The sequence below is a fragment of the Lolium rigidum genome, chromosome 1, assembly GCF_022539505.1.
Source record: "Lolium rigidum isolate FL_2022 chromosome 1, APGP_CSIRO_Lrig_0.1, whole genome shotgun sequence".
NCBI lineage: Eukaryota > Viridiplantae > Streptophyta > Magnoliopsida > Poales > Poaceae > Lolium > Lolium rigidum.
Window position 1 is genome coordinate 110,598,319 of NC_061508.1, and position 17,023 is coordinate 110,615,341.

At 43.0% G+C, this 17,023-nt stretch overlaps 2 protein-coding genes and 1 pseudogene across 2 annotated transcripts; all 3 read left to right on the forward strand.

Annotated features, from left to right (window-relative positions):
• Nucleotides 1–253: 253 nt before the first annotated feature.
• On the forward strand, nt 254–3,380 carry LOC124651598 (nuclear speckle RNA-binding protein A-like). The gene is made up of 6 exons (XM_047190679.1): nt 254–566; nt 1,362–1,474; nt 1,561–1,804; nt 2,058–2,119; nt 2,206–2,287; nt 2,956–3,380. Exons 1-6 carry the CDS (start codon nt 329–331, stop codon nt 3,057–3,059), a joined length of 843 nt encoding a protein of 280 aa, XP_047046635.1. The 5' UTR covers nt 254–328; the 3' UTR covers nt 3,060–3,380.
• Nucleotides 3,381–8,056: 4,676 nt separating this feature from the next.
• LOC124679586 (probable 6-phosphogluconolactonase 3, chloroplastic) lies at nt 8,057–10,544 on the forward strand. Its single transcript, XM_047215270.1, has 3 exons — nt 8,057–8,393; nt 8,473–8,608; nt 9,682–10,544. The coding sequence occupies exons 1-3, from the start codon at nt 8,059–8,061 to the stop codon at nt 10,159–10,161; spliced, it is 951 nt and encodes a 316-aa protein (XP_047071226.1). The 5' UTR covers nt 8,057–8,058; the 3' UTR covers nt 10,162–10,544.
• A 570-nt stretch (nt 10,545–11,114) lies between these two features.
• LOC124650079 lies at nt 11,115–15,669 on the forward strand (annotated as a pseudogene).
• Nucleotides 15,670–17,023: the final 1,354 nt, after the last annotated feature.

Genomic DNA, 17,023 nt, shown 5'->3' on the forward strand with positions numbered 1-17,023 from the left:
AAAAATGTGCTGGGCCGGACACTCTTTGGGCTAAAATACCAAAGCAACGGTTCCTACGGAGCATCCTCCGGCCAGGCCCAAAGCTGCCCCTCCTCACTGCACCACGCTGGATTGCGGCCCGTACGTTTGCGGCAGAGTTTCTGCGGTCCAGGTGACGTCTGACAAATAACCTCTCCTTTTCTGCGTCTGCCTCTCTCTTTATCTGTCTCTCCCCTACACTCGCCGTGCCCAAACCGAAACTCTCTCTCTGTCTCTCTCTTCTCGCGTGCTCCCAAACCCTAGCCGCACCAAGACCCCGCCCCGCGCGACCGACCCAGCGGACGAACCCATGGCCGCGGAGAACTACTGGAGGTACGCCGACGCGCGGCAGCAGCAGCAGGCCATGGTGGCCGCCGCGGCGGCCGCGGCGGGGATGGCGCCGGCTGCTACCGTGGCGCAGGCAACCGCCGCCGCCGCGGGCATGCACCAGCACCAGCACCAGCACCAGCAGTCCGCCTTGGCGCAGCAGCAGCAGCAGCAACAGTCCGCCGCGCCCTCGCTCAAGCGCGCGCGCCCCGACTACGGCGGTGAGTTCCCGTCCCCCAGATCTGGGCCGTCATCTAGATCTGGAACTTTTTGTTTTGTTCTCGTTGTCGTGGTTGGTTGTTTCTGCGCGTGTCTCCTTGTTAGTGGTGGTTTTGGTTCGTATAGATGCAGACGAGATACTGCTTAGAGTTAGATCTAATAAACCACTAAAGTAATAATTTTTGTAAAGAACATGGCGGTTTAAGCCAGTTTCGGTGGTGTACTCTGGCATAATCAGATCAGTAAATCGTAATAATCCGTTGATGATAAAAAGTCGTTTTTTTTTTGGTCTACAAAAGGTTCGAGTTCCCAGCATAAGTATCTGTCTGCAATTAATTTTCGAGGACGACAGTCAGGGATGCTTGCGGAATTGATGCGTACGATCTGCCGGTTGGACTTCTGGTTACAGCTATTGCTGCCTGCCTGAAAAGGGTTTTAGTAATTACCACATGGTTCCTTGCACCTTGTTACTAGCAGGAACGTTTTAGTAATTGTTTCGATCCCAGTCAATGGGGCTTCAATAGCTGTGGAATGGCTAATGCTGCCTGCCGGAAAAGGGTTCCTGGGTTCCATGACAGGAAAAATGCTTGTTATAATAATAAACAATTAAACATGTGTGCGATTCTGATTTGGTAATTTTTATCCTGCGTCAGTTTTATACGTTTTTATGCACATTTTCCTGCTAGTAGTTTTGTCGTTTTGTTACGACTTGCTTATCTAATGAAAGGATCTAATTAAAGATATTGTCGGCAAGCGAGATTGACGTGAAACATTCTCATAATTTGTCGTTTCCACAGATGGACCTGGAGGACAAGAGATGGCTGGATATTATCCACGTGAAAATGCGGGCTATCTACTTAGAGACAATGAAGCAATTGGAGCATCTTATGACCGCTACTTACGCAATGGGGTACAATCTTAACAACTTTCATCATGCAAAACTCATTTTACCGAGCACATTTTGTTGACAATTCTGTCTTTTTGATGTGCTTGTAGATGTCTTCTGTCACCGCCAATGAACCCAGTAGAGCAGCTGTTGGTGGGTTGGGTGGCGGTGCCATGGTTGGTGGTGGAATGGGTGGATTTCCTGTTGATGATCGCCGTATGATGGGTGCCATTGGTATGGACAGAGGCATGGGGTTCGGTGGTGCCAGGCCTGAGCCCCCTCTCCCACCAGACGCTTCCAACACTTTATATATTGAAGGCCTGCCTGCAAACTGCACTCGTCGGGAGGTTTCACGTATCCTTATATACACTACTATGGTGCTAACATGATTTGCTCAACTTTTATTTATTAATGGAAAGACTGGCTCTATCGCGGGAAGTTGATGGTTTTTTTTTCTGTTGCTTTGCTCATCTTCAGCATTAATCCCACTCCTGTTGTTTTATGATTCTGTTTCCTGTTAATTTATATGCCTTGATGAGCTGCTTGTTCAGTACAATGTATCATCTCAGTATGTGAGCCTTTTGCTCCTTAACCTTCTCTTCTGCAGATATATTCCGCCCTTTTGTAGGTTTTCGTGAAGTGAGGCTTGTCAACAAGGAGTCAAGACATGTATGTTACTAATAGATATGTTGTGTGTGAATAATTTCATGTGTATTCTAATGCTGATACATCTTGACCCGTCAACTTTTCTGCAGCCTGGTGGAGATCCTCACGTCCTGTGTTTTGTTGATTTTGATAGCCCTGCCCAAGCTACAATTGCACTTGAAGCTTTGCAAGGTGAGCATACTTACGTCCGTAGATATGGATTATGTTATTTTATAGATAATCTTACTTCAATGTTTTGTAATGTTCAGTTCTCATTTTTGACTTACATATGGTTCGCATCTCCTTTACTCCCTCATCATGCTTGCTTCGAAATCGACCATCATATTCAGTTGTCTTTAGTTCATCTGCTCTACTTTATGTCCATTGTGCTTTCTTCGTGCATTTTTTGCAGCATAGTTAGGTTGTGTTCAGGGATAGCATCCGGTTGACTTTAACTGGGACTAGTAGGGGAAAAGGCACATACTTTTTTTACTCCGCAACGATAATACCAATTACAAAGCATTTATTGATACGCAACATGTTTGTGACAGCATTTTGCTGGACTAACATGTACCCGTGGAATGTGGAAGTTTGGATCTGAATGTTGTGAAATTATTGACCATCTATGCCTATGCTCCATAATATCTAGTTCTAGAATGCTTTACAGTTTAAACTTCCCATATCGACGTATCTATGCCAGTCCAGTCTTTCGGTTTATAGTTATTCCTGTATCTATATTCCCTATGCGTTGGATATTATACTTGCACCTGCATTCTTTATGGCATGGGGTGAACGTTGAGGTTCGATATCTTGTTCTCCCACGACGAAAGCAAAATAAACCGTCGCGATTCATTTTGCAGGTTATAAGTTTGACGAACACGATCGTGAATCAGCCCACTTAAGGCTGCAATTCTCGCGCTTTCCCGGTCCGAGGTCAGCTGGCGGGCCTCGTGGTAGGCGTTAAGTCGTGCGGGTCAGATGGTTGCCGAACCTACCGTTTATACGAGCGATCAAACCTCCGTGGCGTAACGCTTTGTGCTGAATCTCCGCCGGTGGCTTATAGGGTTCGTCAGCTCATGTTGCGAAAGCGCGAAATGGACGATGCAATAATCTTGATATCCAGTATCCATTAGATTATCGTGTCGCATGTTAGGATTGGAACATCGTATTTATTCCCCAATACTGTATCTGCCGTAGTATCTTAATTCTCTACTGTATTTTGTTATCTCGCGGCGTGGCCCAGACAATTTCAGCTTGTTTTCAATTGAAATGTTAACTTTATCAAGTACTCCTTGTGTTCTTGGCCGTTCTTAGTAATATCAGGTCTTGCTTTGCCTAGCATTTGTCAGTACACCTAGGTAATACATAAAATATGCATTTTCCTTCTGTTTCATGCTCCGTGCAAGTATGTGGTTGTCCTGGCAGTGTGTGCCCTCTCCCCGCCTTCATTAACATAAGTTGGATGCATCCTTTCTTTTCTGTACAGTAAGGATCCCTCCAATTATGATTTGTAGTTGCCTGCCCCAATTTCAGTTAATATACTGATTGTAGATGTGATCATGTACTCTACAAATATAGGGATCCTGAACCATAGTTTTCATATATGAACCGTTGTCGATGCACAATTCCTCCTGTTGACCAATTCCGCGCTAGCCTTCATTAACATAAGGTGGATGCATCCTTTCTTTTTTGTACAGTAAGGATCCCTCCAATTATGATTTGTAGTTGCCTGCCCTAATTTCAGTTAATATACTGATTGTAGATGTGATCATGTACTCTACAAATATAGGGATCCTGAACCATAGTTTTCATATATGAACCGTTGTCCATGCACAATTCCTCCTGTTGACCAAATCCGCGCTACTTAAATTGTATGTTCTGAGGCGTGTTCTTCAGCATGCACGACTGCACCTTATCTGCCAGGGTTTAGTATAGTCTCATGCATCAGCTATTATTAGTTGACCATCTCCTGGACAGCCTAGTAGCTTGAAATTTTGAACTTAATGCCGGTGTCCATAATTTGAGTGGTCACATGGTAAGCTATAATTTGATTGGCCATGTGGTAAGCTTGGACGTCTGCTTAAAAGTTGTACCTGTTGTTAGTTGGTGTGAAGTAGATGTGCATAACCAGTTTACCATGTCTCTTTTATTACTCTTTTACAAGGAATACTCACGAGCTACCCCTGTGATGTTTCTCTATATGGATGTAGTTTGAGTTAGTTTGCTTCTTGTTATCAGTTCTAATAGTGGTATCTTGTATTTGTTTATTTTTTCTGGTTACATGACTGGCCGTGTAAGATCATTCAAGTGGGTGTGCTGGAGCAGCATGTTATAAATATGTTATGCACGGTGAACTGTTTATACTGTTTATATTTCTCAGCTGTATCATAATGAGCCGACGGTAGTTGTAGGGTGATGATCTTTGTGACAAGTTACAGACATTGTTTGAGGTGTTCTGTTGCACATTACCATTGTATATTTGGTTGCCATGAGATAGTGCATTAATTTGTTCGTGTATGATGCTAAAAGAATGGCTCAACCGAAATTGCAGTAGCCTTCTTTCTAGTTATACTCCATTGGTTATAGCTGAAATTTTGGTGGAAACGATTTTGACCTTACCCAGACAAACATGGGTTGTCTTGTTCTACCAAAAAGTCTGGCAGCTGAATGTGGCTGCAGATGGAAGTTTGTTGCCCTACTCCTTGAGCAGAGTTTGTTGCCAGCACGTGATGATTATTAATCTGAATGCATAGATGGGACCATTTTAAAGTTTGATTGATTGGTTCCTGAGAAGAGAAGAAATACTCACTGTTATGGTTAATGAAGTTTGTATAGAGAAGACCTACAATACTTGTTGTGTATCACTCGGTTGCAACAATAAAGTCAGCCATAGCATGCTATCGACACATGTAAACCGAGAAAGGTCTATCCATCTATTCACTCCGTCCATAAATAAGTCTACATGTTTTTGTGGGGTTTTCAAGATAAATTATTAAGTGAACTGAAAAATACATTGAAAAGATGCATGTAGAAACGAGGAGAACATGTGTTGAATATTATTGGGTATGATTTTTGTGAAATAAGAGAAGCAATTTTTGCTACTTTAAAATGCATTGAAAAGATAGAAGTACACACTTTTGTGAACAAAATTTAAAGTTAAACCGTTCTCTTATTCGAGGACGGAGCGAGTATGTTCTAATAACGCAGAAAAAAGACGTTCCTCCTCTATTCTAAAACATGTATATATAATTTCATATCTAGATAAAGTTAAAAAAGCTTCTTTAGGAAATGAATGAGTAGAGAATCAACATGTGGTTGGATGGTTAGGAGGACAGCCTTAGAGTTTAAACACTAGATGTGACACTTGTCTCATTAAAGACAGAATATTTTGTAGTGGGAGGTACTGCTTGTGCTTATTTCGTCAATCTCAAGATCCTGCTTACTTCGTCAATCTCAAGATCCGTCGGATGGAGCTTCTTAGACGTGCTCATAGAGGTAAAGTGTGCGTGTGTGCACCTTTATGAGGATGAGTGTATGTGCGTATATGTGAGCGTTTTCGTCTGTACCGTGTTTACGAAAGGAGGAAGTACTTGCCGTGACATTTGTTTGCTAAATCCAAGAAAACTGCTGTAATGCTGGTGTCGTCTTTTATTTGCTAAATCCCACAAAACTGATGTATTGCTGGTGTCGTGTTATGCTGAGCTCCATAGCTGTCCTTGGTCCTTGTCGTCGACACTCGGAGCATGGTGCAAAACAAAGGGAGGGCCAAATGCATGTAATGCAAAACAATCAAATATATGTCTTTCAAGAATGTAACTGTTGAATCTTCGGAAAATCAATTCGGCTCCCGGGTGCGTATGCTCCCTATACCGAAAAATTATATTTCGAGTTGTCGAAAAATTTTGACAAAAAATTCTACATGTACATCTCCATAATATATGTGCATTCCTCAAGTTTCAGGAAAAATCAATATTTTTTGTGGTCTATGTAAAAAAGAGAAAATTTACCTTGTAAAAAACATTATTTTTAGCACTGAGTTTTGTCTTTTTTACACACGTCACATGACAAGTCCATTTTCTATGAAACAACTTTGTGAGCGCGTAGCACGTGAAAATGTACGTGCGAATTTTTTGTTTCAATTTTTTTTGAAATTCAAAATATGTGTAAGATGAATTTTAAAATAAAGGGAGCATATGCTCCCATGTTCCAAAACACCACTCCCATCCCTTGAATCTTTAGTTATTTTACTGGTGATATATTTTGTAAGTATATGATTCTTTCACATATACTGGTTCAGGTTCAGGAGCAGAACTAGCATCATCTTTATTTCTTCTGCAACATGTCTCTAGGGTTTTATCTTGAAAACTTTAAGCACAACTACCTAACGTTGGAGAAGTGTAAGATGTCGCCATTCTTTTTTTTTTCAATTTTAGTCAAAGCATCTGAATTAGTTTGTATGTGTAGCTAAAATGAAAACTCTAATCATCCCAATTGGCATTCAGCAATCAAGGAATGAACTGTGCACTTCTGGTTGAATATGTGTCAGATCTGTACATAGCATGAGTATTAAACACTCCATGAATCTATTAACTGCATACTTTGCTCCACGACAAGCTGCCATGTGCTATGGACAATTGGCCACCACGTTCTGCAAGTGAGGTGCAACCTGGTTGAATCCTTTATGTACCAACTATAATTTTGCTAGTCTAAACTAGCGGTGGACTTGAGGGAAGAAGGAAGCCGCAAGACATGTGCAATTTTGGAGACCGGAGAACCAGAAGAAACAACAGAGCTAAACATTGCATATTTTATTTGACGCTTGTTACATCGGTTAGCGGGGCAACGCGTACCCCTCCAACGCAACGATCCATCCCACCATGCTCGTGACAGTGGTGACCAAAGTTGATAGAGAGAAAGAAGGCGATGCAGTGACGACCTCGCCGCTGACGGAGATGATATGATTGGCTGCACCGTAGCTGGCTAGGCAAGGAATGTACCTCGCCAGAGACGAGGACGACACGACCAGCCGCGACATCGCCCTAAGAAGTGAGGAAGAAAACATTAGGGTTTTAGGGTAGGGTGTAGTGGCTGGCAACTTAATGTTCGGGTGGCGGTGTTGGGACCTTGCGGGAACCGGAGAAGAAACATTGCATGTGAAATTTATCATTTATTTGCTGATTTGGATGTAATAAGGAACTTAACATTATTGTATTGCAACAATATTATTTTCTATACCTATGTGTTTATTTGGGTTGAAAATATGATGAGAAATAATGTATAAATGGATAGACCGAACACATATCTTTGTACTTGTTTTGAAATAAAACATGTGTTGGGAAAGATGTATCTTCCCAACACACCCATTCAAGCTGTATATAAGTGGGTCTCCCACATTGCAAGGAGACAAGGGTATCATTTGGTCTATCCCTTCGTGTCTCTTAATTCTGGGCTAAACATTACTTTTCCCTTTGTTTAAGACTTATTCAGCCTACATGGGTTCATCTCTTGTGCAAAAAAATGTTTTAATTATCTAACAAAACCTTAGTAATAATAATTTTATAAAACACTTCATCAACATTAGGATACCTTTTGGCTTTTGCAACATGTGTATCTAGAAAATTGAAGTGGAGAAGCTAGAATTATACAATTCATTCATACTACATCTCATTCTCCAGCCTTATAAAAAGGGAAAAAATGGAAGAGGAGGAATCCAAATCGAAGATGACCTAACCGTTTGAAAAGGAGGAATTGCACATCAATTCTGCACGAGGAACAAGTCCAAATCACCGGAGCCACGTGTCCACATCTAAAGCGGAAGAAAGAGGTAGTCCCGCACGATCCGGCCGTCCATCCCGATCTGGACGGCTATAAAGCGAACATATCTCCCAGTCCGTCGTCCCTCTTAACCCCGACGCGGCGACGCCACCCTCTCCCTTTCCGGTCTCCTCGCCGCCTTCACCGCCATGTCCACCGCCACCGCCGCCGCCGCCTCGACCTCCCTCTCTCCTTCCACCCGAAGCCGATCGTCGCCATCTTCCAGGATCCTGGCGACCCCCCGCAGATCTCTTCCTGCCAGGCTCTTATCCTCATCCCCTTCCCAGTTTCCCCTTGGCCCGGTCTCCGCCATGGCCACTCCGGGCGAGGTGGAGTCCAGGAAGAAGCTCCTCATATTCGACGCCGAGGAGGACCTCGCGGCGTCGCTGGCTGAGCACACGGCGGGGCTCTCGGAGAAGTTTGTCGCCGAGAGGGGCGCCTTCGCCGTTGTTCTCTCCGGCGGCTCTCTCATCAAGGCTCTCAGGTAAGAATCAAGACCGAACATTTCTGGCTTCGCGGGTTTGGGGGTCGTGAATTGGTCTAATGAATCTTGGGTATCGCAGGAAGCTGGCGGAGCCGCCGTACCTGGACGCGGTGGACTGGAGCAGATGGCACGTCTTCTGGGCGGATGAACGGGTGGTGCCAAAGGACCACGCAGATAGCAACTACAAGCTCGCCATGGATGGGTTTCTCTCTAAGGTACTCGCATGGATGATCTTTTGTTGGGGGCTTGAAAGTTGAGATAGAATGAGGAAATGGGGATGGTTATTTGAGTGCTTCAAATTTGTATATGCGGATGTTGCGTAGTTATGTTCTGTTCTGAGTGTTTTGCAATTTGGGAGATTGACTTACTGTGGCAGATAGTTTGTGATAATGTAGAGTACTAGGTTTAATAAAACTGAACCCGGTTCTGAAAAATGCTAGAACTGGACCTGCACATTGTTGCGGTAAACCTGCTGTTGTCTTGTAATTAAGTGGTGCATTTCCTGCAGCATAAAAAAAATCAGAGCATCATCATCGAGTGCCGGATAAGTGGTGATGTTACATAACTTGAAAAACTGATTGATCTCTAGAGTACAAAACTGAGGATACACGATGACTGTTTGCTGAAAAAGGATATTGGAGATGATATTACATCTACTGCTCGTCTAAATATTTGTTCAGCGCTTTCTGCAAATCTAGGCAAATTAAATTTTCTCTAAAAAGCTGGTCGCCCAATCTAAATATGTAAATTGTACTCCCTCCGCCCCGAACCTTTTTGGGACGGATGGAGTAGTACATTTGGTGGTCTATAAGTGAAGTTGTAGGAAGAAGTGTGTAACTGCCCAGAATTCAGAATTTCTGGGTTTGATCACTCTGTTGTATTTCAGATATTTGTGTTTGTTGGATAGTCATTTTAACAGATGAAATAATTGAGGTGGCATGCCATTCGTATTTGGCAGCATATTTAGAAGAGTGATAAGATCTAGTGACAGATATTATAACTGTTGGTGATAGTGGTCTCCCTGGCACCTTTTCTTTGTCAGAAAAGAATATGTGTATTTATTATTTAGTCTATATGTTTATTTTGTCAATCAAATTTAAACAACGTATCATATTTGTGCAGTTGAATCTACATGTGTTACATGATTTTTCAGAAGCTCATACATGTATTACCATCATACTGAGATGACGCATCCTTATCATATACTGTCAATAAGAATATTTAACTGTTCTTATCCATCCAGTAACAGAATCATACTCAGATTTTTTTTTCTGTGTGTTCAATATAGGTGCCGATTCCTGCTAACCAAGTTTATGCCATGAATGACACACTGACAGCTGAGGGGGCTGCGGCTGACTATGAAGCTCGTTTATATCAACTTATTAAGAATGGTGTGGTCGCATTGTCACCAGTAACCGGGTTCCCAAAGTTTGATCTTATGCTTCTGGGGATGGGCCCTGATGGCCATATCGCCTCCCTCTTCCCTGGCCATCCTATTGTCCATGAGAACCAGAAGTTAGTCACCTATGTCGAGGATTCTCCAAAGCCACCGCCAAAGAGGATAACATTCACATTCCCCGTGATCAATTCGTCCGCACATATTGCACTCATGGTCACTGGTGCTGGGAAAGCTGGTGCAGTTCACAAAACGCTTTCGGGCAAAGAAGGTTCATCAGATTTGCTGCCTGTTGAGATGGTTGAGCCACAAGACGGAGAGATGACTTGGTTCACCGACAAGCCAGCTGTGTCCATGCTGTCGAGCATCTGAAGCTCGTTGCGTTATATACATTTGAAACTTGCACCATAAGGCCCCACTCAGAATGGATGTAAAATTAGTGTGCCACCAACATTTCGTTCAACTTTGAGCTAAATACCGTGGCCACACTAGTTTTACATCCAATCCAAGCAGCCCCTTATTAGTATGAAGATTGAGAGGAATTTCCATTAGATCCGTACTTGCAACACTCCCATGTGGGTTATTTGAGCTGATTTTGTAGCATATAGTGCAGCGTATATGTGCGGCACACGTCGGTTTCTTTACAATATATGAATCAAAGTAGCCATTTTAAAGGGATATTTGTTCCTCGGGTATGTAGATCAGTGTTCATAGATGGTATTGAATATGGCGATGTTATATACTGTTATTTGCCACTGCTAGTGTTTTGTACTTCTTTAGCTTGGTTGCGCCGTTATCTCATGTGTATAATTTCGTGGAGCCTGTTACAGGAAATATGGAATATTTCCTGCCGCTAGTTTTCAAGTTGTAGGATCAGGTTGAACTAAGCTCTCTACAATGCATTTCGTAGCAAATTGTACAACGTCTATGCCAGGGTGGACATATCGATATCTTGGAGCCTGGCCTTCGAAGCTATATAGTGTGATCATGACGGACCTTCTCTGATCCAACATAGGCTACATAGCAAGGTTAGCAGTGCATTGCTTAGCACAATTAGGTAAGCGTGCCTCATTTGGTGTCATAACACTTTTATGCCTCTGTATATGTTTGAGCAGCTCGTGTTTTATTGTACAAAACTCTGCCTAAACAATAAAATTCATTGGTTCCTAAAAAACTCAAGTGACGGAACCGACGATGATGAAGAGATAAGGGGCAAAGGATATTTTTTTCTATTATTCAAATTCTTATTTATTGATTGATTATCTAATTTATTTAGATCCTTGCTGGCTCTATGCCTCTACGTATGATTGGGTGCGGGAAGAGTGATGAAGGTTAACCTGGGCTTTGGTAAAATCAATCATTTTGTAACAACTTAGAGCACCTAAAATGGGTCGCTTACACATAGGCGCTAGGGATTAAATCCCGTCCGTTTTGCCCATATCCCAGTCCTTTTCCTCGCATCGGTGCTAAACTAAGAGTAGAATAGCCTATCATTTTTTAACAACTTGGGGATAAAAACAAACAAGAATTCTTAAATGGGGTAATTTTGACACAAATGCACAGCTAGAGTAAAAAGTAGAATAAACTAAAAAAAATAGTTGCCGATGAAAGATGCGGGATTCGAAAGCCAAAAAATGGCTAGCTAGCTGTACTAGTAGCCGTTTCTGCCCTCAGCTCCAAAAGAAAAAAAAAAAGCTCCTCTGCCTTTCTTCGTCACATCACATCGATAAACAGAACGGCTAGTACGCTGCCTGCACTGCAGTGAATGAGCGTATGAAGCAAGCCACGGATTTCACCGCCAGGTCATCGGCAATCGCAGTGAGCAGTGGGGGAGAGCTGCAACGGCATCCAGAAGAGGAAAGGGGATCATCATCAGCGGCATCTGCCGGCGAACACGATGTCGGCGGCGATCAGCGGCAGCATCGAGCGGGACGTTCTGGAGTGCCCGATCTGTATGGATCCTCTCCAGCCTCCGGTCTACCAGGTCTCGTCCCTTCACTTCTCTTCCTCATTGTATATAGATAGCACCATTTGATCCGCCATTGAACTGGGATTTGGGATGCCATGCCTGCAAGATAAAATCATAGATATAGATTCCGGCTAGGCATAATGCATATAGGGGATCTGCCCATCTAGCCCTCTCGGGGTCAGATTTTGATTTGGCAGAACACTTACAGGAGGTACTAGCAGGGTGAAAGTTTCAGCCATGGATTCATGGAAATCTTTCACTACCTGAAGAAATATGTGACGCCTCATTGCCGTGTTGGCTCCTGAGTGTAGTGATTCTTTCTGGTCAATATACTGTGTAGGATGCTTCTACAACTGAACTTGCCACCTGCACAACATTTCCAAGTTATACACCATCATTAGTTTCAGCAAGAAGCCAATAACTAATCGATCAATCACAATTTGCATATTTCCCACATGCTGTTCCCTGCAACCTTCTGAACTGAAACTGAGCATCTATATTTTCAGCATCAGCATCATTTTCACAAGAAGGCGTATGAACTTATGCTGAATTCCCTCTTCATACACAGTGTGCAGTCGGGCATGCGATCTGCTCGTCCTGCCATGCCAGCCTCCTGAACAAGGACATGTGCCACACGTGCTCTGCAACAGGCGGCTACAACCGCTGCAACGCGCTCGACAAAATCCTCGAGTCATTCCGTGTCCCTTGCGTCAACACCAAGTACGGATGCACCGCCGAGTCGCACTACCACGAGGCGGACGAGCACAAGAAGTCATGCCCGCACACACCATGCTTCTGCCCGGAACCTGACTGCGTGTTCGCTGGCTCAACCGTCGCACTTCTGGCTCATCTCACCGGCGATCACATGTGGCCTTCCACCGAGTTAAAGTACAATTTCAAGCTCACCGTAGATGTACAAGAAGGCATACATGCTCTCCACAACCGAGATGCCGGCCTGCTTTTCCTTATGAAATTCACCCCTGTGCCGCCTTTCGGCCACGCTACCTCTGTCCTATGCGTCGATCCTCATGCCACTGCCACCGAGGAGGCAGAATGCAAGTTCAGGTGCCACCTTAGTTCCAGCAACACAGACATTGGTTGGCAGAAGACTTCGGATTTCCAGGTCAGGAGCACCAACCTCTCGGAAGTGTTACTGGCGCCGGAGGATGGAGGCTACTCGTTTGTTGCGCCCAATACCACAAGCATCACTATCAGTATTGCCAGGATAATGCGCGACAAGCGTGGGAATGAGATCCGACTGAAGCGTTTGCGGCAAAGTTTACTTCCATATGCGATAGCTACTTGATCAGTGTGTGGAATTCCATGATGGATCCAAATCAAGCCGATGCACCTCCATCTACTGCATGATGCTGGATGATTGATTTGTGGAAAATAAAGGATTGCTGCTACTACATGATAGACGAGATGGACACAGGAGAATTGGTGCGGTGCAGCTGCAGCAGCTGAGTTCAGAGCGTCTTGTTACTGGCTATTATGTAGACGTGTCCTAAATGAGTTTGAGATGCTTCAAGGAGCAAACTGTGTTTCCAGCAAAATACTTTTCCTGGCAGGCCATAGATGAGTGATTAAGTGAAGGTTGCTCTGGTAGTTGTCATTACAGTTACAAGGAAAGCAGAGTGTGAGTCTGTAACAGCCCTGGTCAGCATGATGCTGCGTAATTGTTCGAAACAAGCAAGCCATTTAGAGTGCCTGGGGAGCTAATCAGGTATGCTTGCTAGTAGTAGTTTTTAATAAATTGGGCAGGGTCTGAACTCATGATTACGATTATGCCACAACCTGAAGTCAACAGTAGATAGAAGAATCGGCAAAAAAGTGACTCATTGGTGTAGACTGTCAACAAAGGTGCACTGTGTGTGTCTGTGTGCTTACAATTCCACAACGATTTAGACAGTCTAAAATATTACCATGCTTCTCTTGCGGTGTTAATTACCTCCACCTAAGCCTGCCATTAATTTCCATATTGACTTAGACTGGTCAGCGAAAATGCACCAAACTGGCCAACTGGTCTTTCAGGCTACATGGGCAATACCATGGCATCTATTTAAACAGCGTCATACCTCAGAATCTGATCTCTACAAGGTGAAAACCAAAACCTCCTTTTAGCCATTCAGTCTCAATCTGCTGCAGGTGACCTTGTTAGCAGTTTTTTCTCTTTTTGGTGAGCAAGTATTCGGACGTCGCATTCTCGGAGGAGGAAAAGCCTGTGGAGAGGCTGCAGCAACTCCCGCTAAGAGCTCACATGGTTGTTGAGGAGGCGGATTGGCGGTACATCACCAACTCTGGTATGCTTCTACACCTGAAGATGCTATCCAGGGCTATGTACCATGGTTATCCTGTGCTAGACACCTTCAAGTGCAACCAGCTAATCAAAGAGGGCTCTAATGAAGTGATGAGTACTGACTCATTTGCACATATCTTGGCACTCCCTGAAGTGCTTTCGTGCAATTGGTGGTATATCAAATCACAAAGTTGATAACAGCTGCGACCTACAAGAGGCCTTGTTAAAATTAGGAACTGCCATTTCTAATATGACAGAGTTTGTTATACTTTTGAGTGGATGTGAATCCATGATGTATCGCAGACCGAGAACCAACCTGAGGTTGGGTGGTTAGGAGGGTGGTTGTACCCCCAGCCCACCAGAGTTCAAACCCCAGGTTTGACATCTGTGTGTCTCATAAAGGCGGAATATTCATTCAGTGGGAGGCGATGTTCCCGTCGACAGCGAGGCGCCTGTGGTGACTTCGTCAATTTCAAGATCCAATCCGCCGGCTCAGTCTTCTGAAGGTGCTCATAGGGGTAGGGTGTGCGTGTGTGCGTTCATAGGGGTGAGTGTATGCGCGTGTATATGAGCGCCTGTGTTTGTACTGTGTTTCTCAAAAAAAAAAAAAAATGATGTATCGCAGACCCTACGACACCTATCTTTATCTTGACAACTTCATGTTTGGTCGTCAGACCGAGAGGCAAAAAGTCATCAACTTCTTGTTGCAGCAAAACCCTCATGGTTGTCCAGCTGTGCTTCCAGTCAGGATGCCACCTAGTCGGGAAGAAAACTTTAGTGAAGCATGTACAGAATGGTGAGAAGGTCCGTGGGTACTTCTCTACAGTTTTGCACTTCAACAGAGACAATTTATGTAGGATAAACCATGGAAGCTGCATATCAGGGAGAGAGAACATTGGCTGTTGTAACAAAATTTCCAGATGTCGATGACGGGGAGCGGAAATCTATTTTCCAAACAGTGACATGCATAAGCACATAAATCAAGGTTATAATCCTAAGTAGGATTGAAAGTTTTGCAAGATACGGTACCATGGAGCCAATCAACCTAAATAGATTACAAGATGAGGAATACAAGTACCTCTTCAAGACACTAGCATTTGGAAGTGCGCGTGCTGACGAGTCACGGCCACCTAAAGCTAACACTATTGGCAGGAGAAATCATCAAATTACTGGTTAGGTCATTTTTGGGAGCATATTCAACTGCCTATGCTGTGAGGAGCGATCTAAACCTTGGATTCTGGCTTAGCATGTTGAACATATCAATTAAAAAAGTGCGAAAGAACAACGTGGTGTCCCTGTATGATGAGCATCCGTCATACCCTTTTAGACGCTATCCAATAGCCTTGACTGGCTTTCTACCCTCTCCCGCTGCTCCGCTATACATTATGCATCCTCGAACTTAAGTCGAGGTTTCCCAAAGAAAACTTCCCAAGATAAGTATCACTGCATCAAATTGAATCCTTCTTTTCGTCCCAAAGGTGACTTTCATTTAGTGACATGACAATCACGGATACCTCCTTATATCAAATTCTGTTACCATGTTCCGTCTTCTGCTCAAAAGCAGCCTAAAACAACCTTGTGAAGGAAGTGTGATGCAACTATTTGTCTCTAGTGTTCTTCTATGTCTAGCCTTTTGTTACCTTTTTTTGGGGGTGAAATAGCAAATTAATGTAATGGAACTGCAGTAACCAAATAAAGGAGTGCGTGCATCACTTGATGCAAAGGCAATGGACTTGACCTCTTTCTTGGAGAAAATACTATATGAACTTGTAAGGTTTGTTTCATGGTCTACTTCTTATGGTTGTCAATGTGTAGTTATCCTTGTAAAACTTCTTGGCATTTATCTTGTGGAAAACTTAATGCTTCATGTGTTCAAGTTGGTTGGTTTTGTGATGTAAAAATCTAGCTGATGTCCTCAGCATACTCTGTTTTATGTTGACTTCCTTTTTTTTTTTGCTTTATTACTTTAAAGTTAGGCACATGGGGTATTTTATCTAAAATATGAGTTATTCTTATATATAGGCCATACATATTCCGACTACAATTGTCAAGTTCATATGTGTTGCATAGATGTTCGCATTTCTTTAAGAACAAGACCATGGAGCAACCGGGGCTCCCTATTTCTAGTGAGCTTGAGTATCTCAACACTCACTCCCAAAAAATGCTTTTGGGAGAAGAGAGAGAAATTTATTTTGAGTTCAAAATGCTCATCTTCAGAAGGAGTAAAACGACTAGAAAGTCCTTTTGACTCTCGAGCTCCGATGCTCAAGAAAATCAAAAATTATATTTACAGGTTTCAAAAATGTGAAACAAAATCCTAAAAGTAGCTAATGTTGTATCCCGCTAACGTGCAAAATCTCAGCTATACAAAAATAAAAAAGTCTGATTTTTTTGGAGATTTGTAATCACTAGCTATACTCAGATCCACACTTATCATTTTTCTGTATCCAAAAAATACACATTATTCCTGATTGATAGTTTGCACTTTTGTCAGACATCCTGATTTTATTTTCAGTTTTTTTTTGAAACCTAGATATATGATTTTCATTTTTTTAAATGTACCGGTGGTACACATGCACACCGAATCTCCACTCATAATATCCCTAAATTCGATTTGGGTTACAAACACAACTAATACAAAGCACGAAAGGAAACTATCATTACAGTTACAATCACAACGACAAAGATCACAGTTGTGCCACATGAATGTTTCAGGCAAACTTCTTTCTCGATAGCATGTCTTTTTAATCTCCTCATCTTCAACCTATTTTCATTCTTGTACTCATCAACTACGTCGGTCATTTGCAACTCCAATGGCATCTTCTCACCTTGTATTATCTTTTGATCCTCTTCACTTTTCTTTGAACATTCTTCAATGTTTTGCATCGACTCCTCCATTTTTCCACATATTCTCATGAGCTAGCTCGATCTCATCTTCCACATTGTTTTTTTTGTCGATTGTGAAG

Bases quoted from the DNA above. Each gene is read 5' to 3' on its own strand.
- LOC124651598 (XM_047190679.1), top strand. From the start codon at position 329: ATGGCCGCGGAGAACTACTGGAGGTACGCCGACGCGCGGCAGCAGCAG. The intron at 2,120-2,205 runs GTATGTTACTAA...ACTTTTCTGCAG, and splicing joins TCAACAAGGAGTCAAGACAT to CCTGGTGGAGATCCTCACGT. The intron at 2,288-2,955 runs GTGAGCATACTT...TTCATTTTGCAG, and splicing joins TGCACTTGAAGCTTTGCAAG to GTTATAAGTTTGACGAACAC.
- LOC124679586 (XM_047215270.1), top strand. From the start codon at position 8,059: ATGTCCACCGCCACCGCCGCCGCCGCCTCGACCTCCCTCTCTCCTTCC. The intron at 8,394-8,472 runs GTAAGAATCAAG...TGGGTATCGCAG, and splicing joins TCTCTCATCAAGGCTCTCAG to GAAGCTGGCGGAGCCGCCGT. The intron at 8,609-9,681 runs GTACTCGCATGG...TGTTCAATATAG, and splicing joins TGGATGGGTTTCTCTCTAAG to GTGCCGATTCCTGCTAACCA.